Source organism: Salvelinus fontinalis, chromosome 36 (genome assembly GCF_029448725.1).
Source record: "Salvelinus fontinalis isolate EN_2023a chromosome 36, ASM2944872v1, whole genome shotgun sequence".
NCBI lineage: Eukaryota > Metazoa > Chordata > Actinopteri > Salmoniformes > Salmonidae > Salvelinus > Salvelinus fontinalis.
The window spans coordinates 26,622,200-26,649,783 of record NC_074700.1 but is presented as its reverse complement, the minus strand read 5'-3'; the positions used below and the strand labels follow the sequence as shown (position 1 = coordinate 26,649,783).

The 27,584-nt window shown below is 41.8% G+C and overlaps 2 protein-coding genes and 1 long non-coding RNA gene across 6 annotated transcripts in view; 1 reads left to right on the top strand and 2 right to left on the bottom strand.

Moving 5' to 3' along the window:
• The window catches only part of LOC129835533 (uncharacterized), a 2,703-nt gene extending 1,020 nt beyond the window's left edge, over window positions 1-1,683 (bottom strand). The window contains exons 1-3 of the mRNA XM_055901208.1: window positions 1,621-1,683; window positions 561-1,303; window positions 1-437 (exon numbers count right to left, since the gene is read on the bottom strand). The exon at window positions 1-437 is cut by the window's left edge and continues 1,020 nt beyond it. Coding sequence (XP_055757183.1) covers window positions 1-437; window positions 561-991 — 868 coding nt within the window. The 5' untranslated portion in view covers window positions 992-1,303; window positions 1,621-1,683. The remainder of the gene's footprint in view (window positions 438-560; window positions 1,304-1,620) is intronic.
• Window positions 1-26,758, top strand: part of cfi (complement factor I) — a 28,543-nt gene extending 1,785 nt beyond the window's left edge. The window contains exons 2-10 of the mRNA XM_055901207.1: window positions 12,423-12,682; window positions 15,742-15,902; window positions 16,635-16,794; window positions 17,541-17,722; window positions 17,827-17,937; window positions 18,214-18,339; window positions 21,969-22,004; window positions 26,426-26,565; window positions 26,651-26,758. Coding sequence (XP_055757182.1) covers window positions 12,423-12,682; window positions 15,742-15,902; window positions 16,635-16,794; window positions 17,541-17,722; window positions 17,827-17,937; window positions 18,214-18,339; window positions 21,969-22,004; window positions 26,426-26,565; window positions 26,651-26,758 — 1,284 coding nt within the window. The remainder of the gene's footprint in view (window positions 1-12,422; window positions 12,683-15,741; window positions 15,903-16,634; window positions 16,795-17,540; window positions 17,723-17,826; window positions 17,938-18,213; window positions 18,340-21,968; window positions 22,005-26,425; window positions 26,566-26,650) is intronic.
• Window positions 3,645-12,416, bottom strand: LOC129835534 (uncharacterized). 4 transcript variants are annotated; one of them, XR_008756431.1, is made up of 5 exons: window positions 11,722-12,416; window positions 11,281-11,417; window positions 8,124-10,990; window positions 7,208-8,077; window positions 3,645-5,974 (listed from the first exon to the last, which is right to left on the bottom strand). It is a non-coding gene; the product is annotated as an uncharacterized LOC129835534 (long non-coding RNA). The 4 variants fall into 4 exon arrangements; XR_008756433.1 differs by having other exon boundaries at window positions 7,208-8,586; window positions 8,633-10,990; XR_008756432.1 differs by having other exon boundaries at window positions 7,208-10,591; window positions 10,638-10,990.
• Window positions 26,759-27,584: the final 826 nt, after the last annotated feature.

Below are 27,584 nucleotides of genomic sequence, written 5' to 3'. Positions count from 1 at the left end.
ATAATATGACATGTATTTCCAGTCTGTAAAATATGACCTGTATCTCCTGTATAATATGACCTGTATCTCCTGTATAATATGACCTGTATCTCCTGTCCTTGTATATTATGACCTGTATCTCCTGTATAATATGACCTGTATCTCCTGTCCCTGAATAATATGACCTGCATCTGCTGTCCCTGTATAATATGACATGTATTTCCAGTCTGTAAAATATGACCTGTATCTCCTGTATAATATGACCTGTATCTCCTGTCTGTATAATATGACCTGTATCTCTTGTATAATATGACCTGTATCTCCTGTATAATATGACCTGTATCTCCTGTCCCTGTATATTATGACCTGTATCTCCTGTATAATATGACCTGTATCTCCTGTATAATATGACCTGTATCTCCTGTATAATATGACATGTATCTCCTGTATAATATGACCTGTATCACCTGTATAATATTACATGTGTCTCCTGTATAATATGGCCTGTGTCTTCTGTCTGTAAAATATGACCTGTATCTCCTGTCTGTAAAATATGACCTTTGACTCCTGTATAATATGACCTGTATCTCCTGTCCCTGTATAATATGACCTGTATCTCCTGTATAATATGACTTGTATCTCCTGTATAACATGATCTGTATCTCCTGTATAATATGACCTTTATCTCCTGTATAATATGAACTGTATCTCCTGTATAATATGACCTGTATCTCCTGTATAATATGACCTGTATCTCCTGTATAATATGACATGTATCTCCTGTATAATATGACCTGTATCTCCTGTATAATATGACCTGTATCTCCTGTATAATATGACCTGTATCTCCTGTATAACATGACCTGTATCTCCTGTATAATATGACCTGTATCTCCTGTATAATATGACCTGTATCTCCTGTATAATATGACCTGTATCTCCTGTATAATATGACCTGTATCTCCTGTATAATATGACCTGTATCTCCTGTATAATATGACCTGTATCTCATGTCCCTGTATAATGTGACCTGTATCTCCTGTATAATATGACCTGTATCTCCTGTATAATATGACCTGTATCTCCTGTCCTTGTATATTATGACCTGTATCTCCTGTATAATATGACCTGTATCTCCTGTATAATATGACCTTTATCTCCTGTATAATATGACCTGTATATCCTGTATAATATTACCTGTATCTCCTGTCCCTGTATAATGTGACCTGTATCTCCTGTATAATATGACCTGTATCTCCTGTCCCTGAATAATATGACCTGTATCTCTTGTATAATATGACCTGTATCTCCTGTATAATATGACCTGTATCTCCTGTATAATATGACCTGTATCTCCTGTATAATATTACCTGTATCTCCTGTCCCTGTATAATGTGACCTGTATCTCCTGTATAATATGACCTGTATCTCCTGTCCCTGTATAATATGACCTGTTTCTCCTGTATAATATGACCTGTATCTCCTGTATAATATGACCTGTATCTCCTGTATAATATGACCTGTATCTCCTGTATAATATGACCTGTATCTCCTGTATAATATGACCTGTATCTCCTGTATAATATGACCTGTATCTCCTGTATAATATGACCTGTATCTCCTGTCCCTGTATAATATGACCTGTATCTCCTGTCCCTGTATAATATGACCTGTATCTCCTGTATAATATGACTTGTATCTCCTGTATAACATGATCTATATCTCCTGTATAATATGACCTTTATCTCCTGTATAATATGAACTGTATCTCCTGTATAATATGACCTGTATCTCCTGTATAATATGACCTGTATCTCCTGTATAATATGACATGTATCTCCTGTATAATATGACCTGTATCTCCTGTATAATATGACCTGTATCTCCTGTATAATATGACCTGTATCTCCTGTATAACATGACCTGTATCTCCTGTATAATATGACCTGTATCTCCTGTATAATATGACCTGTATCTCCTGTATAATATGACCTGTATCTCCTGTATAATATGACCTGTATCTCCTGTATAATATGACCTGTATCTTCTGTATAATATGACCTGTATCTCATGTCCCTGTATAATGTGACCTGTATCTCCTGTATAATATGACCTGTATCTCCTGTATAATATGACCTGTATCTCCTGTCCTTGTATATTATGACCTGTATCTCCTGTATAATATGACCTGTATCTCCTGTATAATATGACCTTTATCTCCTGTATAATATGACCTGTATATCCTGTATAATATTACCTGTATCTCCTGTCCCTGTATAATGTGACCTGTATCTCCTGTATAATATGACCTGTATCTCCTGTCCCTGAATAATATGACCTGTATCTCCTGTATAATATGACCTGTATCTCCTGTATAATATGACCTGTATCTCCTGTATAATATGACCTGTATCTCCTGTATAATATTACCTGTATCTCCTGTCCCTGTATAATGTGACCTGTATCTCCTGTATAATATGACCTGTATCTCCTGTATAACATTACCTGTTTCTCCTTTATAATATGACCTTTATCTCATGTGTAATAAGACCTGTATCTCCTGTATAATATGACCTGTATCTCCTGTATAATATGACCTGTATCTCCTTTCCCTGTATAATATGACCTGTATCTCCTGTCCCTGAATAATATGACCTGCATCTGCTGTCCCTGTATAATATGACATGTATTTCCAGTCTGTAAAATATGACCTGTATCTCCTGTATAATATGACCTGTATCTCCTGTCTGTATAATATGACCTGTATCTCTTGTATAATATGACCTGTATCTCCTGTATAATATGACCTGTATCTCCTGTCCCTGTATATTATGACCTGTATCTCCTGTATAATATGACCTGTATCTCCTGTATAATATGACCTGTATCTCCTGTATAATATGACATGTATCTCCTGTATAATATGACCTGTATCACCTGTATAATATTACATGTGTCTCCTGTATAATATGGCCTGTGTCTTCTGTCTGTAAAATATGACCTGTATCTCCTGTCTGTAAAATATGACCTTTGACTCCTGTATAATATGACCTGTATCTCCTGTCCCTGTATAATATGACCTGTATCTCCTGTATAATATGACTTGTATCTCCTGTATAACATGATCTGTATCTCCTGTATAATATGACCTGTATCTCCTGTATAATATGAACTGTATCTCCTGTATAATATGACCTGTATCTCCTGTATAATATGACATGTATCTCCTGTAAAATATGACATGTATCTCCTGTATAATATGACCTGTATCTCCTGTATTATATGACCTGTATCTCCTGTATAATATGACCTGTATCTCCTGTATAACATGACCTGTATCTCCTGTATAATATGACCTGTATCTCCTGTATAATATGACCTGTATCTCCTGTATAATATGACCTGTATCTCCTGTATAATATGACCTGTATCTCCTGTATAATATGACCTGTATCTCATGTCCCTGTATAATGTGACCTGTATCTCCTGTATAATATGACCTGTATCTCCTGTATAATATGACCTGTATCTCCTGTCCTTGTATATTATGACCTGTATCTCCTGTATAATATGACCTGTATCTCCTGTATAATATGACCTTTATCTCCTGTATAATATGACCTGTATATCCTGTATAATATTACCTGTTTCTCCTGTCCCTGTATAATGTGACCTGTATCTCCTGTATAATATGACCTGTATCTCCTGTCCCTGAATAATATGACCTGTATCTCCTGTATAATATGACCTGTATCTCCTGTATAATATGACCTGTATCTCCTGTATAATATGACCTGTATCTCCTGTATAATATTACCTGTATCTCCTGTCCCTGTATAATGTGACCTGTATCTCCTGTATAATATGACCTGTATCTCCTGTCCCTGTATATTATGACCTGTATCTCCTGTATAATATGACCTGTATCTCCTGTATAATATGACCTGTATCTCCTGTATAATATGACATGTATCTCCTGTATAATATGACCTGTATCACCTGTATAATATTACATGTGTCTCCTGTATAATATGACCTGTGTCTTCTGTCTGTAAAATATGACCTGTATCTCCTGTCTGTAAAATATGACCTTTGACTCCTGTATAATATGACCTGTATCTCTTGTATAATATGACCTGTATCTCCTGTATAATATGACATGTATCTCCAATATAATATGACCTGTATCTCCTGTATAATATGACCTGTATCTCCTGTATAATATGACCTGTATCTCCTGTATAATATGACATGTATCTCCTGTATAATATGACCTGTATCTCCTGTATAATATGACCTGTATCTCCTGTATAATATGACCTGTATCGCCTGACCCTGTATAATATGACCTGTATATCCTGTATAATATGAAATGTATCACCTGTATAATATTACCTGTGTCTCCTGTATAATATGACCTATGTCTTCTGTCTGTAAAATATGACCTGTATCTCCTGCCTGTATAGTATGACCTGTATCTCTTCTATAATATGACCTGTATCTCCTGTATAATATGACATGTATCTCCTGTATAATATGACCTGTATCTCCTGTCCCTGTATAATATGACCTGTATCTCCTGTATAATATGACCTGTATCTCCTGCATAATATGACCTGTATCTCCTGTCTGTATAATATGACCTGTATCTCCTGTCTGTATAATATGACCTGTATCTCCTGTATAACATGACCTGTATCTCCTGTATAATATGACCTGTATCTCCTGTATAATATGACCTGTATCTCCTGTATAATATGACCTGTATCTCCTGTATAACATGACCTGTATCTCCTGTATAATATGGCATGTATCTCCTGTATTGTATGACCTGTATCTCCTGTATAATATGACCTGTATCTCCTGTCCCTGTATAATATGACCTGTATCTCCTGTATAATATGAAATGTATCACCTGTATAATATGACCTGTATCTCCTGTATAATATGACCTGTATCTCCTGTATAATATGACCTTTATCTCCTGTATAATATGACCTGTATCTCCTGTATAATATGACCTGTATCTCCTGTATAATATGACCTTTATCTCCTGTATAATATGACCTGTATCTCCTGTATAATATGACCTGTATCTCCTGTATAATATGACCTGTATCTCCTGTATAATATGACCTGTATCTCCTGTATAATATGACCTGTATCTCCTGTCTGTATAATATGATCTTTATCTTCTGTATAATATGACCTGTATCTCCTGTCTGTATAATAAGACCTTTATCTCCTGTATAATATGACCTGTATCTCCTGTCCCTGTATAATATGACATGTATTTCCAGTCTGTAAAATATGACCTGTATCTCCTGTATAATATGACCTGTATCTCCTGTATAATATGACCTGTATCTCCTGTATAATATGACCTGTATCTCCTGTCTGTATAATATGACCTTTATCTCTTGTATAATATGACCTGTATCTCCTGTATAATATGACCTGTATCTCCTGTCTGTATAATATGACCTGTATCTCCTGTATAATATGACCTGTATCTCCTGTCTGTATAATATGACCTTTATCTCTTGAATAATATGACCTGTATCTCCTGTATAATATGACCTGTATCTCCTGTATAATATGACCTGTTTCTCAAGTCTGTATAATATGACCTGTATCTCCTGTATAATATGACCTGTATCTCCTGTCCTTGTATAATATGACCTGTATTTCCTGTATAATATGACCTGTATCTCCTGTATAATATGACCTGTATCACCTGTATAATATTACATGTGTCTCCTGTATAATATGACCTGTGTCTTCTGTCTGTAAAATATGACCTGTATCTCCTGTCTGTAAAATATTACCTTTGACTCCTGTATAATATGACCTGTATCTCTTGTATAATATGACCTGTATCTCCTGTATAATATGACATGTATCTCCTGTATAATATGACCTGTATCTCCTGTATAATATGACCTGTATCTCCTGTATAATATGACCTGTATCTCCTGTCCCTGTATAATATGACCTGTATCTCCTGTATAATATGAAATGTATCACCTGTATAATATTACCTGTGTCTCCTGTATAATATGACCTGTGTCTTCTGTCTGTAAAATATGACCTGTATCACCTGTCTGTATAATATGACCTGTATCTCTTGTATAATATGACCTGTATCTCCTGTATAATATGACCTGTATCTCCTGTATAATATGACCTGTATCTCCTTCATAATATGACCTGTATCTCCTGTCCCTGAATAATATGACCTGTATCTCCTGTATAATATGACCTGTATCTCCTGTATAATATGACCTGTATCTCCTGTATAATATGACCTGTATCTCCTGTATAATATTACCTGTATCTCCTGTCCCTGTATAATGTGACCTGTATCTCCTGTATAATATGACCTGTATCTCCTGTCCCTGTATATTATGACCTGTATCTCCTGTATAATATGACCTGTATCTCCTGTATAATATGACCTGTATCTCCTGTATAATATGACCTGTATCTCCTGTATAATATTACCTGTATCTCCTGTCCCTGTATAATGTGACCTGTATCTCCTGTATAATATGACCTGTATCTCCTGTCCCTGTATATTATGACCTGTATCTCCTGTATAATATGACCTGTATCTCCTGTATAATATGACCTGTATCTCCTGTATAATATGACATGTATCTCCTGTATAATATGACCTGTATCACCTGTATAATATTACATGTGTCTCCTGTATAATATGACCTGTGTCTTCTGTCTGTAAAATATGACCTGTATCTCCTGTCTGTAAAATATGACCTTTGACTCCTGTATAATATGACCTGTATCTCTTGTATAATATGACCTGTATCTCCTGTATAATATGACATGTATCTCCAATATAATATGACCTGTATCTCCTGTATAATATGACCTGTATCTCCTGTATAATATGACCTGTATCTCCTGTATAATATGACATGTATCTCCTGTATAATATGACCTGTATCTCCTGTATAATATGACCTGTATCTCCTGTATAATATGACCTGTATCGCCTGACCCTGTATAATATGACCTGTATATCCTGTATAATATGAAATGTATCACCTGTATAATATTACCTGTGTCTCCTGTATAATATGACCTATGTCTTCTGTCTGTAAAATATGACCTGTATCTCCTGCCTGTATAGTATGACCTGTATCTCTTCTATAATATGACCTGTATCTCCTGTATAATATGACATGTATCTCCTGTATAATATGACCTGTATCTCCTGTCCCTGTATAATATGACCTGTATCTCCTGTATAATATGACCTGTATCTCCTGCATAATATGACCTGTATCTCCTGTCTGTATAATATGACCTGTATCTCCTGTCTGTATAATATGACCTGTATCTCCTGTATAACATGACCTGTATCTCCTGTATAATATGACCTGTATCTCCTGTATAATATGACCTGTATCTCCTGTATAATATGACCTGTATCTCCTGTATAACATGACCTGTATCTCCTGTATAATATGGCATGTATCTCCTGTATTGTATGACCTGTATCTCCTGTATAATATGACCTGTATCTCCTGTCCCTGTATAATATGACCTGTATCTCCTGTATAATATGAAATGTATCACCTGTATAATATGACCTGTATCTCCTGTATAATATGACCTGTATCTCCTGTATAATATGACCTTTATCTCCTGTATAATATGACCTGTATCTCCTGTATAATATGACCTGTATCTCCTGTATAATATGACCTTTATCTCCTGTATAATATGACCTGTATCTCCTGTATAATATGACCTGTATCTCCTGTATAATATGACCTGTATCTCCTGTATAATATGACCTGTATCTCCTGTATAATATGACCTGTATCTCCTGTCTGTATAATATGATCTTTATCTTCTGTATAATATGACCTGTATCTCCTGTCTGTATAATAAGACCTTTATCTCCTGTATAATATGACCTGTATCTCCTGTCCCTGTATAATATGACATGTATTTCCAGTCTGTAAAATATGACCTGTATCTCCTGTATAATATGACCTGTATCTCCTGTATAATATGACCTGTATCTCCTGTATAATATGACCTGTATCTCCTGTCTGTATAATATGACCTTTATCTCTTGTATAATATGACCTGTATCTCCTGTATAATATGACCTGTATCTCCTGTCTGTATAATATGACCTGTATCTCCTGTATAATATGACCTGTATCTCCTGTCTGTATAATATGACCTTTATCTCTTGAATAATATGACCTGTATCTCCTGTATAATATGACCTGTATCTCCTGTATAATATGACCTGTTTCTCAAGTCTGTATAATATGACCTGTATCTCCTGTATAATATGACCTGTATCTCCTGTCCTTGTATAATATGACCTGTATTTCCTGTATAATATGACCTGTATCTCCTGTATAATATGACCTGTATCACCTGTATAATATTACATGTGTCTCCTGTATAATATGACCTGTGTCTTCTGTCTGTAAAATATGACCTGTATCTCCTGTCTGTAAAATATTACCTTTGACTCCTGTATAATATGACCTGTATCTCTTGTATAATATGACCTGTATCTCCTGTATAATATGACATGTATCTCCTGTATAATATGACCTGTATCTCCTGTATAATATGACCTGTATCTCCTGTATAATATGACCTGTATCTCCTGTCCCTGTATAATATGACCTGTATCTCCTGTATAATATGAAATGTATCACCTGTATAATATTACCTGTGTCTCCTGTATAATATGACCTGTGTCTTCTGTCTGTAAAATATGACCTGTATCACCTGTCTGTATAATATGACCTGTATCTCTTGTATAATATGACCTGTATCTCCTGTATAATATGACCTGTATCTCCTGTATAATATGACCTGTATCTCCTGCATAATATGACCTGTATCTCCTGTCCCTGAATAATATGACCTGTATCTCCTGTATAATATGACCTGTATCTCCTGTATAATATGACCTGTATCTCCTGTATAATATGACCTGTATCTCCTGTATAATATTACCTGTATCTCCTGTCCCTGTATAATGTGACCTGTATCTCCTGTATAATATGACCTGTATCTCCTGTCCCTGTATATTATGACCTGTATCTCCTGTATAATATGACCTGTATCTCCTGTATAATATGACCTGTATCTCCTGTATAATATGACATGTATCTCCTGTATAATATGACCTGTATCACCTGTATAATATTACATGTGTCTCCTGTATAATATGACCTGTGTCTTCTGTCTGTAAAATATGACCTGTATCTCCTGTCTGTAAAATATGACCTTTGACTCCTGTATAATATGACCTGTATCTCTTGTATAATATGACCTGTATCTCCTGTATAATATGACATGTATCTCCAATATAATATGACCTGTATCTCCTGTATAATATGACCTGTATCTCCTGTATAATATGACCTGTATCTCCTGTATAATATGACATGTATCTCCTGTATAATATGACCTGTATCTCCTGTATAATATGACCTGTATCTCCTGTATAATATGACCTGTATCGCCTGACCCTGTATAATATGACCTGTATATCCTGTATAATATGAAATGTATCACCTGTATAATATTACCTGTGTCTCCTGTATAATATGACCTATGTCTTCTGTCTGTAAAATATGACCTGTATCTCCTGCCTGTATAGTATGACCTGTATCTCTTCTATAATATGACCTGTATCTCCTGTATAATATGACATGTATCTCCTGTATAATATGACCTGTATCTCCTGTCCCTGTATAATATGACCTGTATCTCCTGTATAATATGACCTGTATCTCCTGCATAATATGACCTGTATCTCCTGTCTGTATAATATGACCTGTATCTCCTGTCTGTATAATATGACCTGTATCTCCTGTATAACATGACCTGTATCTCCTGTATAATATGACCTGTATCTCCTGTATAATATGACCTGTATCTCCTGTATAATATGACCTGTATCTCCTGTATAACATGACCTGTATCTCCTGTATAATATGGCATGTATCTCCTGTATTGTATGACCTGTATCTCCTGTATAATATGACCTGTATCTCCTGTCCCTGTATAATATGACCTGTATCTCCTGTATAATATGAAATGTATCACCTGTATAATATGACCTGTATCTCCTGTATAATATGACCTGTATCTCCTGTATAATATGACCTTTATCTCCTGTATAATATGACCTGTATCTCCTGTATAATATGACCTGTATCTCCTGTATAATATGACCTTTATCTCCTGTATAATATGACCTGTATCTCCTGTATAATATGACCTGTATCTCCTGTATAATATGACCTGTATCTCCTGTATAATATGACCTGTATCTCCTGTATAATATGACCTGTATCTCCTGTCTGTATAATATGATCTTTATCTTCTGTATAATATGACCTGTATCTCCTGTCTGTATAATAAGACCTTTATCTCCTGTATAATATGACCTGTATCTCCTGTCCCTGTATAATATGACATGTATTTCCAGTCTGTAAAATATGACCTGTATCTCCTGTATAATATGACCTGTATCTCCTGTATAATATGACCTGTATCTCCTGTATAATATGACCTGTATCTCCTGTCTGTATAATATGACCTTTATCTCTTGTATAATATGACCTGTATCTCCTGTATAATATGACCTGTATCTCCTGTCTGTATAATATGACCTGTATCTCCTGTATAATATGACCTGTATCTCCTGTCTGTATAATATGACCTTTATCTCTTGAATAATATGACCTGTATCTCCTGTATAATATGACCTGTATCTCCTGTATAATATGACCTGTTTCTCAAGTCTGTATAATATGACCTGTATCTCCTGTATAATATGACCTGTATCTCCTGTCCTTGTATAATATGACCTGTATTTCCTGTATAATATGACCTGTATCTCCTGTATAATATGACCTGTATCACCTGTATAATATTACATGTGTCTCCTGTATAATATGACCTGTGTCTTCTGTCTGTAAAATATGACCTGTATCTCCTGTCTGTAAAATATTACCTTTGACTCCTGTATAATATGACCTGTATCTCTTGTATAATATGACCTGTATCTCCTGTATAATATGACATGTATCTCCTGTATAATATGACCTGTATCTCCTGTATAATATGACCTGTATCTCCTGTATAATATGACCTGTATCTCCTGTCCCTGTATAATATGACCTGTATCTCCTGTATAATATGAAATGTATCACCTGTATAATATTACCTGTGTCTCCTGTATAATATGACCTGTGTCTTCTGTTTGTAAAATATGACCTGTATCACCTGTCTGTATAATATGACCTGTATCTCTTGTATAATATGACCTGTATCTCCTGTATAATATGACCTGTATCTCCTGTATAATATGACCTGTATCTCCTGCATAATATGACCTGTATCTCCTGTCTGTATAATATGACCTGTATCTCCTGTCCCTGAATAATATGACCTGTATCTCCTGTATAATATGACCTGTATCTCCTGTATAACATGACCTGTATCTCCTGTATAATATGACCTTTATCTCATGTGTAATAAGACCTGTATCTCCTGTATAATATGACCTGTATCTCCTGTATAATATGACCTGTATCTCCTTTCCCTATATAATATGACCTGTATCTCCTGTCCCTGAATAATATGACCTGCATCTGCTGTCCCTGTATAATATGACATGTATTTCCAGTCTGTAAAATATGACCTGTATCTCCTGTATAATATGACCTGTATCTCCTGTCTGTATAATATGACCTGTATCTCTTGTATAATATGACCTGTATCTCCTGTATAATATGACCTGTATCTCCTGTCCCTGTATAATATGACCTGTATCTCCTGCATAATATGACGTGTATCTCCTGTATAATATGACCTGTATCTCCTGCATAATATGACGTGTATCTCCTGTATAATATGACCTGTATCTCCTGCATAATATGACCTGTATCTCCTGCATAATGCGACCTGTATCTCCGGTATAATTTGACCTGTATCTCCTGCATAATATGACCTGTATCTCCCGTCTATATAATATGACCTGTATCTCCTGCATAATATGACCTGTATTTCCTGTCTGTATAATATGACCTGTATTTCCTGTCCCTGTATAATATGACCTGTATCTCCTGTATAATATGACCTGTATCTCCTGTCCCTGTATAATATGACCTGTATTTCCTGTCCCTGTATAATATGACCTGTATCTCATGTATAATATGACCTGTATCTCCTGTATAATATGACCTGTATCTCCTGTCCCTGTATAATATGACCTGTATCTCCTGTCCCTGTATAATATGACCTGTATCTCCTGTCCCTGTATAATATGACCTGTATCTCCTGTCCCTGTATAAAATGACCTGTATCTCAGATGTCATACCAACTGAGGCTCCATCTCTAAACTCTGACCTCTGAACTCTTCCCAGGGGAGCACTTCTGAAAAGCAGTCTTCAACAAAGAACATTCAATTCCCCAAATTCCATGCCCCTTCAACCACTTCTGCCCCTACGACCCCTGCCCCTTCAACCACCTCTGCCCCTACGACCCCTGCCCCCACCATCATCATCCCTGCCAAACCCCGTACGGACCAGTACCTTGGACCAGAAGAATGTCTGGATCAGAAATACACACGTCTGTCCTGCCATCGGGTCTTCTGTCCCCCATGGATGAGATGTATGGAGGGAAGGTATTGATCATGTCGTGTGTGTGTGTGTGTGTGTGTGTGTGTGTGTGTGTGTGTGTGTGTGTGTGTGTGTGTGTGTGTGTGTGTGTGTGTGTGTGTGTGTGTGTGTGTGTGTGTGTGTGTGTTTGTGTGTGTGTGTGTGTGTGTGTGTGTGTGTTTTAATATGTGTTTGTGTAACCCGTGTGTGTATTCAGGATTATTCGAATATCCGAATTGACTTTAGTATTCGATCACTTGTGTGTGTCTCAATAAAAAAATGTCATAAATAGTTGTAACCCTATTTAACAATGACAAAGCTTTGTCTCAAATGACAGGATATATCGTTACATCTGACATGGAAAAAGCACTTCTCTTACTCCGTTTGGACCCAATATTAAATTATATTTTAAATATTTACTATTCTAATTCCTAATTCTATGGCCCTGGCACTATATAGGGAATAGGGCTCTGGTCCATAGTAGTGCACTATATAGGGAATAGGGCTCTGGTCTATAGTAGTACACTATATAGGGAATAGGGCTCTGGTCTATAGTAGTGCAATATATAGGGAATAGGGCTCTGGTCTAAAGTAGTGTACTATATAGGGAATAGGGCTCTGGTCTATAGTAGTACACTATATAGGGAATAGGACTCTGGTCTAAAGTAGTGCACTATATAGGGAATAGGGCTCTGGTCTAAAGTAGTGCACTATATAGGGAATAGTGCTCTGGTCTATAGTAGTGTACTATATAGGGAATAGGGCTCTGGTCTATAGTAGTGTACTATATAGGGAATAGGTTTCCATAGTGATTAGTGACAACAGGTACCGAGCAGAGGTTCCGTGACCTCTGCATCAGACTTCTGTTTCCCTGTTAGACGTCAGCCAACCAGAGAATAGAGAATAGTAAAAACAGCAGGGTGCTGTATACCCTCAGCATTTTCATTGGTCGAGAGATTAAAGAGCAATTATCACAAACACTTTGGGCTATGCTAGTCTATACTATATACAGGTGTGTGTTTAACCTGTCTGTGTCACCAGGTGTGTGTTTAACCTGTCTGTGTCACCAGGTGTGTGTTTAACCTGTCTGTGTCACCAGGTGCGTGTTTAACCTGTCTGTGTCACCAGGTGTGTGTTTAACCTGTCTGTGTCACCAGGTGCGTGTTTAACCTGTCTGTGTCACCAGGTGTGTGTTTAACCTGTCTGTGTCACCAGGTGTGTGTTTAATCCCTCTGTGTCACCAGGTGTGTGTTTAACCTGTCTGTGTCACCAGGTGTGTGTTTAATCCCTCTGTGTCACCAGGTGTGTGTTTAACCTGTCTGTGTCACCAGGTGTTTGTGTGTCACCAGGTGTGTGTTTAATCTGTCTGTGTCACCAGGTGTTTGTGTTTAACCTGTCTGTGTCACCAGGTGTGTGTTTAACCTGTCTGTGTCACCAGGTGTGTGTTTAACCTGTCTGTGTCACCAGGTGTGTGTTTAACCTGTCTGTGTCACCAGGTGTGTGTTTAACCTGTCTGTGTCACCAGGTGTGTGTTTAACCTGTCTGTGTCACCAGGTGTGTGTTTAACATGTCTGTGTCACCAGGTGTGTGTTTAACCTGTCTGTGTCACCAGGTGTGTGTTTAACCTGTCTGTGTCACCAGGTGTTTGTGTGTCACCAGGTGTGTGTTTAACCTGTCAGAGTCACCAGATGCGTGTTTAACCTGTCTGTGTCACCAGATGTGTGTTTAACCTGTCTGTGTCACCAGGTGTGTGTTTAACCTGTCTGTGTCACCAGGTGTGTGTTTAACCTGTCTGTGTCACCAGGTGCGTGTTTAACCTGTCTGTGTCACCAGGTGTGTGTTTAACCTGTCTGTGTCACCAGGTGTTTGTGTTTAACCTGTCTGTGTCACCAGGTGTGTGTTTAACCTGTCTGTGTCACCAGGTGTTTGTGTGTCACCAGGTGTGTGTTTAACCTGTCTGTGTCACCAGGTGTTTGTGTGTCACCAGGTGTGTGTTTAACCTGTCTGTGTCACCAGGTGTGTGTGTAACCTGTCTGTGTCACCAGGTGTGTGTTTAACCTGTCTGTGTCACCAGGTGTGTGTTTAACCTGTCTGTGTCACCAGGTGTGTGTTTAACCTGTCTGTGTCACCAGGTGTTTGTGTGTCACCAGGTGTGTGTTTAACCTGTCTGTGTCACCAGGTGTTTGTGTTTAACCTGTCTGTGTCACCAGGTGTTTGTGTGTCACCAGGTGTGTGTTTAACCTGTCTGTGTCACCAGGTGTTTGTGTTTAACCTGTCTGTGTCACCAGGTGTTTGTGTGTCACCAGGTGTGTGTTTAATCTGTCTGTGTCACCAGGTGTGTGTTTAACCTGTCTGTGCCACCAGGTGTGTGTGTAACCTGTCTGTGTCACCAGGTGTGTGTGTTTAACCTGTCTGTGTCACCAGGTGTTTGTGTGTCACCAGGTGTGTGTTTAACCTGTCTGTGTCACCAGGTGTTTGTGTTTAACCTGTCTGTGTCACCAGGTGTGTGTTTAACCTGTCTGTGTCACCAGGTGTGTGTTTAACCTGTCTGTGTCACCAGGTGTGTGTTTAACCTGTCTGTGTCACCAGGTGTGTGTTTAACCTGTCTGTGTCACCAGGTGTGTGTTTAACCTGTCTGTGTCACCAGGTGTTTGTGTGTCACCAGGTGTGTGTTTAACCTGTCTGTGTCACCAGGTGTTTGTGTTTAACCTGTCTCTGTCTCCAGGTGTGTGTGTGAGTGTGTGTTTGTGTGTGTCTGTCACGAAGTGTGTGTGTCTGTCACCAGGTGTGTATGTGTGTGTCTGTCATCAGATGTGTGTGTGTGTCTCCAACTGTGTGTGTGCGTGTGTCTGTCATCAGGTGTGTGTGTGTGTCTGTCACCAGGTGTGTGTGTGTGTGTGTGTGTGTGTGTGTGTGTGTGTGTGTGTGTGTGTCTGTCTCCAAGTGTGTGTCACCAGGTGTGCGTGTGTATGTCACCAGGTGTGTGTCACCAGGTGTGTGTGTGTGTGTCACCAGGTGTGTGTGTGTGTCTGTGTGTCACCAGGTGTGTCAGTCTGTCACCAAGTGTGTGTCTGTTTGTCACCAGGTGTGTGTGTAAGTTGCCCTACCTGTGTCCGAAGGATGGCATGGCTCAAGTGTGTGGGCACGATGGAAGAACCTATCTATCTTACTGTCAGGCTATGGCTGTCTCCTGTCGGAGTAAACTACCTATCATGTCCCACTTTGGAGGAGAGGGCTGCTCTAAAGGTAACTAGCACATTTAGACACACCCACAGGGAGACAGACAGGGAGACAGACAGGGAGACAGATAGACAGGGAGACAGACAGGAAGACAGGGAGATAGACAGACAGGGAGACAGACAGACAGGGAGACAGACAGACAGACAGACAGGGAGACAGATAGACAGACAGGGAGACAGATAGACAGGGAGACAGACAGGGAGATAGACAGGGAGACAGACAGACAGGGAGACAGACAGGCAGGGAGACAGACAGGGAGACAGACAGGGAGACAGACAGGGAGACAGACAGGGAGACAGACAGGGAGACAGACAGGGAGACAGGGAGACAAACAGACAGACAGAGAGACAGACAGACAGACAGAGAGACAGACAGACAGGGAGACAGACAGACAGACAGACAGACAGGGAGACAGACAGACAGGGAGACAGACAAACAGACTGACAGACAGGGAGTCAGACAGACAGACAGACAGACAGACAGACAGACAGACAGACAGGGAGTCAGACAGACAGGGAGACAGACAGGGAGACGGACAGGGAGACAGACAAACAGGGAGACAGACAGGGAGACAGACAAACAGGGAGACAGACAGGGAGACAGACAGACATGGAGACAGACAGACAGACCGACAGACATGGAGACAGACAGAGAGACAGACCAGGTCCAGACCAGTATGATCAGGATTGTCTATGGAAAATGATCTTGTTGTATTTCAATGTCCCCCCCTCCCTCCAGACAGTATCAAGGTCCAGACCAGTATAGACGAAGAGACCGGTGTGGTCAGTATTGTGTTACCCGTTCGAGGGAAGCTGCTGGTGTGTGGAGAGGAAGGAGGAAGAGGAGGGGCCAACTGGAATATGGCCGGGGCTAACGTGGCCTGCAATGGGAATCAGTGGTAAGAACACACACACACACACACACACACACACACACACACACACACACACACACACACACACACACACACACACACACACACACACACACACACACACACACCACACACACACACACACACCACACACACACACACACACACACACACACACACACACACACACACACACACACACACACACACACACACACACACACACACAGGAGCACACACACACACAGCTTATTACATATTTTGTTGTAGGAGCTGTATGCACTTTGAGTAAAGTGTGTGTGTGTGTGTGTGTGTGTGTGTGTGTGTGTGTGTGTGTGTGTGTGTGTGTGTGTGTGTGTGTGTGTGTGTGTGTGTGTGTGCTCCTGTGTGTGTGGTGTGTGTATGTGTGCTCCTGTGTGTGTGCTCCTGTGTGTGTGGTGTGTGTGTGTGTGCTCCTGTGTGTATGGTGTGTGTGGTGTGTGTGTGTGCTCCTGTGTGTGTGGTATGTGTGTGTGTGTATGTGTGCTCCTGTGTGTGTGGTATGTGTGTGTGTGTGTGTGTGTGTGTGTGTGTGTGGTGTGTGTGTGTGTATGTGTGCTCCTGTGTGTGTGCTCCTGTGTGTGTGGTGTGTGTGTGTGTGCTCCTGTGTGTATGGTGTGTGTGGTGTGTGTGTGTGTGTGTGTGTGGTGTGTGTGTGTGCTCCTGTGTGTGTGGTGTGTGTGCTCCTGTGTGTGTGGTGTGTGTGCTCCTGTGTGTGTGTGTTTCTCCAGGGGAGCGAAGGAGGCCAGCTCGGTGCTGTATAAAACCATACCGTCCCCCGATGCAGACCACTGCGTCAGCGTTGTTTGTCAAGGCTACGAGAGCAGCCTCGCAGAATGTTCCTTCTCCGACAGAACACCTCTCGGACGCAACGACAAGGTCGCCACGGCAACCTGTTACCAGAAACCCAAAGGTCTTGACCGTAACCATTTTGATTGGTCGATCGATCGATCGATTCCTGTCTCCTATTGGTTGTCTTTGACTGAGTGTGTCTCTCTCTCCCCATTGGTCACCCAGAGGGGTCGGCGTGTGAGTTCAGGTGCGTCAACGACAAGTGTGTGTCGTTGGAACAGACGTGTGACGGAGTGGACCATTGTGGAGACAGGAGTGATGAGATGTGCTGCACAGGTACGTTACACACACGCACATACACACACACACACACACACACACACACACACACACACACACACACACACACACACACACACACACACACACACACACACACACACACACACACACACACACACACACACACACACACACACACACACACACTGAATCAGATTTCCCACTCTGTGAAGTGTGTGTGTAACCCTCTATCTGTGTGTGTGCGTGCGTGTGCGTGTGCGTGTGTGTGCGTGTGCGCGTGTGTGTGTGTGTGCGTGTGTGTGTGCGTAGCCTGCAGAGGGAACTCTGCGTTCTTGTGTAAGTCAGGAGTGTGTTTGTCCAAAGAGGCCGTAGACGACGGTATGATGGACTGTCTGGGAGGAGAGGACGAGATGAACAGACACATCACTACACCTGGTGGGTTTACACACACACACAGGTTTCCACAGTTGGCCGTAGTGGATCACATGGGAAGAGCCTAACTATATACAGTTATGACACACCAGACAGACAGGGAGACAGACAGGCAGGGAGACAGACAGGCAGGGAGACAGACAGGCAGGGAGACAGACAGGCAGGGAGACAGACAGACAGGGAGACAGACAGACAGGCAGGGAGACAGACAGGCAGGGAGACAGACAGGGAGACAGACAGGGAGACAGACAGGAGACAGACAGACAGACAGACAAACAGACAGACAGACAGACAGACAGGGAGACAGACAGGGAGACGGACAGGCAGGGAGACAGACAGGGAGACAGGGAGACAGACAGGGAGACGGACAGGCAGAGAGACAGACAGGGAGACGGACAGACGGTGAGACAGACAGGGAGACAGACAGGTTTTGGACACACCTACTCATTCCAGGGTTTGTCTTTATATTTACTATTTTCTACATTGTAGAATAATAGTGAAGACATTAAAAAAAACGGAGAATAATACATATGGAGTCATGTAGTAACCAAAAAAGTTTTAAACAAATCAAAATATATTTTATATTTGAGATTCTTCAAAGTAGCCACCCTTTGCCTTGATGACAGCTTTGCACACTCTTGGCATTCTCTCAACCAGCTTCACCTGTAATGTTTTCCAACAGTCTTGAAGGAGTTCCCACAAATGCTGAGCACTTGTTGGCTGCTTTTCCTTCACTCTGCGGTCCAACTCATCCCAAACCATCTCAATTGGGCTGAGGTCGGGGGATTGTGGAGGCCAGGTCATCTGATGCAGCACTCCATCACTCTCCTTCTTGGTCAAATAGCCCTTAGCCTGGAGGTGTGTTGGGTCATTGTCCTGTTGAAAAACAAATGATAGTCCCACTAAGAGCAGACCAGGTGGGATGGTGTATCGCTGCAGAATGCTGTGGTAGCCATGCTGATTAAGTGTGCCTTGAATTCTAAATAAATCACTGACAGTGTCTCCAGCAAAGCACCATCACACCTCCTCCTCCTCCTCCTCCATGCTTCACGATGGGAACCACACATGCAGAGATCATCTGTTCATCTACTCTGCGTCTCACAAAGGCACGGTGGTCGGAACCAAAAATCTCCAATTTGGACTAATCAGATCAAAGGACAGATTTCCACCGGTCTAATGTCCATTGCTCGTGTTTCTTGGCCCAAGCAAGTCTCTTCTTCTTATTGGTGTCCTTTGGTAGTGGTTTCTTTGCAGCAATTTGACCATGAAGGCCTGATTCACGCAGTCTCCTCTGAACAGTTGATGTTGAGATGTGTCTGTTACTTGAACTCTGTGAAGCATTTATTTACGCTGCAATTTCTAAGGCTGGTAACTCTAATGACCGTATCCTCTGCAGCAGAATTAACTCTGGGTCTTCCATTCCTGTGGCGGTCCTCATGAGAGCCAGTTTCATCATAGTGCTTGATGGTTTTTGCGACTGCACTTGAAGAAACTTTCAAAGTTCTTGAAATGTTCCGTATTGACTGACCTTCATGTCTTAAAGTAATGATGGACTGTTGTTTCTCTTTACTTATGTGAGCTCTTCTAGCCATAATATGAACTTAGTCTTTTACCCAATAGGGCTATCTTCTGTATACCACCCCTACCTTGTCACAGTACAACTGATGGGCTCAAACACATTAAGAAGGGAAGACATTTCACAAATTAACTTTTAATAAGGCACACCTGTTAATTGAAATGCATTCCAGGTGACTACCTCATTAAGCTGGTTGAGAGAATGCCAAGAGTGACTACTTTATGAAGCCAAGAATGTGCAAAGCTGTCATCAAGGCAAAGGGTGGCTACTTTGAAAAATCTCAAATATATTTATATTTGTTTAACACTTTTTAGATATATGTATACAGTTGAAGTCGGAAGTTTACATACACTTTAACTAAATACATTTAATCTCAGTTTTTCACAATTCCTGACATTTAATCCTTGTAAAAAATCCCTGTTTTAGGTCAGTTAGGATCACCACTTTATTTAAAAAATGTGAAATGTCAGAATATTAGTAGAGAGAATGATTTATTTCAGCTTTTATTTCTTTCGTCACATTCCCAGTGGTTCAGAAGTTTACATACACTCAATTACTATTTGGTAGCACTGCCTTTAAATTGTTTAACTTGGGTCAAACATTTCAGGTAGCCTTCCACAATCTTCCCACAATAAGTTGGGTGAATTTTGGCCCATTTCTCCTGACAGAGCTGGTGTAACTGAGTCAGGTTTGTAGGCCTCTTGCTCGTACACGCTTTTTCAGTTCTACCCACAAATGTTCTATAGGATTGAGGTCAGGGCTTTGTGATGGTCACTCCAATACCTTGACTTTGTTGTCCTTAAGACATTTTGTCACAACTTTGGAAGTATGCTTGGGTCATTGTCCATTTGGAAGACCCATTTGCAACCAAGCTTTAACTTCCTGACTGATGTCTTGAGATGTTGCTTCAATATATCCACATAATTTTCCTCCCTCATAAGGCCATCTATTTTGTGAAGTGCACCAGTCCCTCCTGCAGCAAAGCACCCCCACAACATGATGCTGCCACCCCCGTGCTTCACGGTTGGGATGGTGTTTTTCAGCTTGCAAACCTCCCCCTTTTTCCTCCAAACATAACGATGGTCATCATGGCCAAACAGTTCTATTTTTGTTTCATCAGACCAGAGGACATTTCTCCAAAAAGTACGATCTTTGTCCCCATGTACAGTTGCAAACCGTAGTCTGGCTTTTTTATGGCGGTTTTAGAGCAGTGGCTTCTTCCTTGCTGAGCGGCCTTTCAGGTTATGTCGATATAGGACTCGTTTTACTGTGGATATAGATACTTTTGTACCTGTTTCCTCCAGCATCTTCACAAGGTCCTTTGCTGTTGTTCTGGGATTGATTTCCACTTTATGCATCAAAGTACGTTCATCTCTATGAGACAGAATGAGTCTCCTTCCTGAGCGGTATGATGGCTGCGTGGTCCCATGGTGTTTATACTTGCATACTATTGTTTGTACAGATGACTGTGGTACCTTCAGGCATTTGGAAATTGCTCCCAAGGATGACCCAGACTTGTGGAGGTCTACAATTTATTTTCTGAGGTCTTGGCTGATTTCTTTTGACTTTCCCATGATGTCGAGCAAAGAGGCACTGCGTTTGAAGGTAGGCCTTGAAATACATCCACAGGTACACCTCAAATTGACTCAAATGATGTCAATTAGCCTATCAGAAGCTTCTAAAGCCATGACATCATTTTCTGGAATTTCCAAGCTGTTTAAAGGCACAGTCAACTTAGTGTATGTAAACTTCTGATTCTCTGGAATTGTGATACAGTGAATTATAAATGAAATCATCTGTCTGTAAACAATTTTTGGAAAAATGAATTGTGTCATCCACAAAGTAGATGTCCTAACCGACTTGCCAAAACTATAGTTTGTTAACAAGACATTTTGTGTAGTGGTTGAAAAACGAGTTTTAATGACTCCAACCTAAGTGTATGTAAACTTCAGACTTCAGCTGTATATATATAGACTCATGGTTAGAACGGAGCAGTATCATATATATATATATGTGTAAATAACAAAGACTGACTGTTTGTCGTGTTTGTTTTCAGTTTCAAGAGTTCCAGAGTTCATTTCTCCTAAACAAGGTACATATCATTTTTTTCATCAAAATAAAGTTCATTATTTTTCTATGTTTTAGTGTCTTTTTTGTTGTTCTGGGTGTTTTGTTTTGTTGAAAGTTTTCTCATGTAGTATTTGGTACTTTTATGTAGTGTAACCCTCTCTTCTTCTGAAAGTATTCAAGCCCCTTTTTTCAAAATGGTGTTGTGTTACTAAAATTGATTTAATTGTCGATCTACAAAAAATACTAGAATTTTAAAAAGTATTCAATTAAAGTGGAAAAACAATTCTAATAAAGAAACAATAACAATATTGTCAGACTTTTTCCCCATTATGTTATGTTAGAGCTTATTATAAAATAATAAAATAATACAAATAAATAGTTTTTTTTTTTCCGTTTCATCAATACCCCGAATCAACAATGCAAAAACGGGTTTTTAAAAATGTTTGTAAATGTATGAAAAAAAAAAAAAAGGTTCAGACCGTTTACTCAGTACTTTGTTGAAGCACCTTTAGCAGTGAAACAGTCAACAGTGAAGAGGCGACTCCGGGATGCTGGCCTTCGAGGCAGAGTTCCTCTGTCCAGTCTCAATGTCAACAGTGAAGAGGCGACTCCGGGATGCTGGCCTTCGAGGCAGAGTTCCTCTGTCCAGTCTCAAGGTCAACAGTGAAGAGGCGACTCCGGGATGCTGGCCTTCTAGGCAGAGTTCCTCTGTCCAGTCTCAATGTCAACAGTGAAGAGGCGACTCCGGGATGCTGGCCTTCTAGGCAGAGTTCCACTGTTCAGTCTCAACGTCAACAGTGAAGAGGCGACTCCGGGATGCTGGCCTTCTAGGCAGAGTTCCTCTGTCCAGTCTCAAGGTCAACAGTGAAGAGGCGACTCCGGGATGCTGGCCTTCTAGGCAGAGTTCCTCTGTCCAGTCTCAAGGTCAACAGTGAAGAGGCGACACCGGGATGCTGGCCTTCTAGGCAGAGTTCCTCTGTCCAGTCTCAAGGTCAACAGTGAAGAGGCGACTCCGGGATGCTGGCCTTCTAGGCAGAGTTCCACTGTCCAGTGTCAACGTCAACAGTGAAGAGGCTACTCCGGGATGCTGGCCTTCTAGGCAGAGTTCCTCTATCCAGTCTCAACGTCAACAGTGAAGAGGCGACTCCGGGATGCTGGCCTTCTAGGCAGAGTTCCTCTGTCCAGTCTCAACATCAACAGTGAATAGGCGACTCCGGGATGCTGGCCTTCTAGGCAGAGTTCCTCTGTCCAGTCTCAACGTCAACAGTGAAGAGGTGACTCCGGGATGCTGGCCTTCTAGGCAAAGTGCCTCTTTCCAGTTTCAACGTCAACAGTGAAGAGGCGACTCCGGGATGCTGGCCTTCTAGGCAGAGTTTCTCTGTCAAGTGTCTGTGGTCTTTTTCCCATCTTAATCTTTTATTTTTATTTGCCAGTCTGACATATGTCTTTTTCTTTGCGACTCTGCCTAGAAGGACATCATCCCGGAGTCGCCTCTTCACTGTTGACGTTGAGACTGGTGTTTTGCGGGTACTATTTAATGAAGCTGCCAGTTTAGGACTTGTGAGGCGTCTGTTTCTCGAACTAGACACTCTAATGTACTTGTCCTCTTGCTCAGTTGTGCACCGGGGCCTCCCATTCCTCTTTCTATTCTGGTTAGAGCCAGTTTGCACTATTCTGTGAAGGGAGTAGTACACAGCGTTGTACAAGATCTTCAGTTTCTTGGCAATTTCTCGCATGGAATAGCCTTCATTTCTCAACCTCTCCCTTTCCGAGTCTATAATACCAACATGTTTTAAGCAGACCCCCATAGTCCCTGTACCCTAATCACTAAGGTAACCTGCCTAAATGACTACGGACCCGTAGAACTCACGTTTGTAGCCATGGAGCGCTTTGAAAGGCTGGTGGCTCACATCAACACCATTATCCCAGAAACCCTGGACCCACTCCAATTCGCATACCGCCCAAACAGATCCACAGATGATGCAATCTCAATCCCACTCCACACTGTCCTTTCCCACCTGGACAAAATAAACACCTATGTGAGAATGCTGTTCATTGACTAGAGCTCAGCGTTCAACACCATAGTGCCCAATACTCATCACTAAGCAAAGGACCCTGGGACTGAACAGCTCCCTCTGCAACTGGATCCTGGACTTCCTGATGGGCCGCCCCCAGGTGGTAAGGGTAGGAAACAACACAACTGCCATGGAGGCCCCTCAGGGGTGCGTGCTTTGTCCCCTCCTGTACTCCCTGTTCATCCATGACTGCGTGGCCAAGCACGACTCCAACACCATCAAGTTTGCTGACGACCCAACGGTGGTAGACCTGATCACCGACAATGATAAGACAGCCTATACGGAGGAGGTCAGAGAACTGGCAGTGTGGTGCCAGGACAACAACCTCTCCCTCAACGTGAGTAAGACAAAGGAGATGATCGTGGACTACAGGAAAAGGAGGGCCGAACACGCCCCCATTCACATCGACGAAGATGTAGTGGAGCGGGTCGAGAGTTTTAAGTCCCTTGGTGTCCACATAACCAAAACACTATCATGGCCCAAACACACCAACAAAGTTGTGAAGAACTAAGACACTGCATTGCAGTGCTTGAGGTGTCACTACATACCCGGCTTCAATCCCGGGCTGTGTCGCAGCCGGAAGCGAGGCAGTGCACAATTGGACCAGCGTCGTCCGGAATAGGGGAGGGATTGGTGGCCGGGATGTCCTTGTCCCATCACACTCTAGCAACTCCTTGTGGCGGGCCGGGCGCATGCACGCTGACATGATCACTAGTTGTACAGTGTTTCCTCCGACACATTGGTGCGACTGGCTTCCGGGTTAAGTGAGCAGTGTGTCAAGAAGCAGTGTGGCTTGGCAAAGTTGTGTTTCGGGGGACGCGTGGCTCTCGACCTCTCCCTAGTCCGTACTGGAGTTGCAGCGATGTGACAAGACTGTAACTACCAATTGGATACCACAAAATTGGGGAGAAAAAGGGTTAAAAAGTTTTTTGTGAAGAGGGCACAACAAAGCCTTTTCCCCCTCAGGAGACTGAAAAGATTTGGCATGGGTCCCCAGATCCTCAAAATGTTCTACAGCTGCACCATCGAGAGCATCCTGACCGGTTGCATCACTGCCTGCTTGGCATCTGACCGTAAGGCGATACAGAGGGTAGTGCGTACAGCCCAGTACATCACTGAGGCCAAGCTTCCTGCCATTCAGGACCTCTATACCAGGTGGTGTCAGAGGATGGCCCAAAAGATTGTCAAAGACTCCAGTCACTCTAATAATAGACTGTTCTCTCTGCTACCGCACGGCAAGAGGTACCGGAGCGCCGTTGTCTAGGTCCAAAAGGCTCTTTAACAGCTTCTATCCCCAAGCCATAAGACCCCTGAACAATTAATCAAATGGCCACCGGGACTATTTAGATTGACCCCCCCCCTTTTGTTTTTACACTGCTGCTACTCGCTGTTTATTATCTATGCATAGTGACTTTATCCCTACCTACATGTACAAATGACCTCGACTAACCTGTACCTCCGCACATTGACTCAGTACCAGTACCCCCTGTACATAGCCTCGTTTAAGTTATTTTATTGTGTTACTTTTTATTAAAACATTTACTTTAGTTTATTTCGAAAATATTTTCTTAACTCTATTTCTTGAACTGCATTGTTGGTTAAGGGCTTGTAAGTAAGCATTTTGTTGTTTTCGGCACAAATGACAAAACATTTTTTTGTTGATTTTGTACATGATTACTTTTACAATTCTTCAAACTCTGTCAAGTTGGTTGTTGATCATGGCTAGACAGCCATTTTCAAGTCTTGCCATAGATTTTCAAGACGATTTAAGTCAAAACTGTAACTAGGCCACTCAGGAACATTCACTGTCTTCTTAGTAAGCAACTCCAGTGTATATTTGGCCTTGTCTTTTAGGTTATTGTCCTGCTGAAAGGGGAATTTGTCTCCCAGTGTCTGTTGGAAAGCAGACTGAACCAGGTTCTCCTCTAGGATTTTTCCTGTGTTTAGCTCTGTTACGTTTCTTTTATCCTAAAAATCTCCCTAGTCCTTGCCGATGACAAGCATACCCATAACATGATGCAGCCACCACCATGCTAGAAAATATGAAGAGTGTTACTCAGTGATGTGTTGTATCGGATTCGCCCCAAACATAACACTTTGTATTCAGGACAAAGAGTTAATTTCTTTGCCACATTTTTTTGCAGTTTTACTTTAATGCCTTCTCAGTTCCGAGAAAGCACATACAACCAAATCCCTCGCTGCCCTCACGATGGTCCGTTGATCACTTCCCCCCTCCCTTCACTCTCTCACGCGTCAGACAGTCTTCAAAATATGTCCCACAAGGCAACACAGTAAAGCTGAAAGAAACCAGATAATTTTCAGTAATATTATACTATTCATGTAGTATTTTGTTGGTGTTGTGTCGTAGAGGTGAAAGCAACCAGGGATCTTCTAGAAGTGAAGGTACACTGTGGAATCCCCAACACTACAGTCTTAGAAGAATCGGACAGAGGAGAAAGGAGAGTGGGAAGGCAGAAACGAGTGGTGGGAGGAATACCGGCCCAACCGGTGAGTCTTCAAAACACAAGTTCACAACCGGATGTTTTAACCCCTGACCTTTAAACCTCTGACATATATAACCTCTGACCCGTAGACTCAGATCCAATGGCAGGTGGCGATACAGGAGGGGAATAAAATCGACTGTGGTGGGGCATACATCGGGGGATGCTGGGTCCTGACCGCCGCTCACTGTGTCAGGTAGGGGCTGTACTGATAGTATTGGGGGGGGGGGAGGGGCTGTACTGATAGTATTGGGGGGGGGGGGTAGGGGCTGTACTGATAGTATTGGGGGGGGGGGGGCTGTACTGATAGTATTGGGGGGGGGGGGGGGCTGTACTGATAGTATTGGGGGGGGGTAGGGGCTGTACTGATAGCATTGGGGGGGGGAGGGGCTGTACTGATAGTATTGGGGGGGGGGGCTGTACTGATAGTATTGGGGGGGGGGGGGGCTGTACTGATAGTATTGGGGGGGGGGGGGGGCTGTACTGATAGTATTGGGGGGGGGGAGGGGCTGTACTGATAGTATTGGGGGGGGGGGGGGGCTGTACTGATAGTATTGGGGGGGGGAGGGGCTGTACTGATAGTATTGGGGGGGGGTAGGGGCTGTACTGATAGTATTGGGGGGGGGGGGGCTGTACTGATAGTATTGGGGGGGGGAGGGGCTGTACTGATAGTATTGGGGGGGGGGCTGTACTGATAGTATTGGGGGGGGGGAGGGGCTGTACTGATAGTATTGGGGGGGGCTGTACTGATAGTATTGGGGGGGGGCTGTACTGATAGTATTGGGGGGGGGGGGGCTGTACTGATAGTATTGGGGGGGGGGAGGGGCTGTACTGATAGTATTGGGGGGGGGCTGTACTGATAGTATTGGGGGGGGGCTGTACTGATAGTATTGGGGGGGGGGGGGCTGTACTGATAGTATTGGGGGGGGGGGCTGTACTGATAGTATTGGGGGGGGGGGTAGGGGCTGTACTGATAGTATTGGGGGGGGGGGAGGGGCTGTACTGATAGTATTGGGGGGGGGAGGG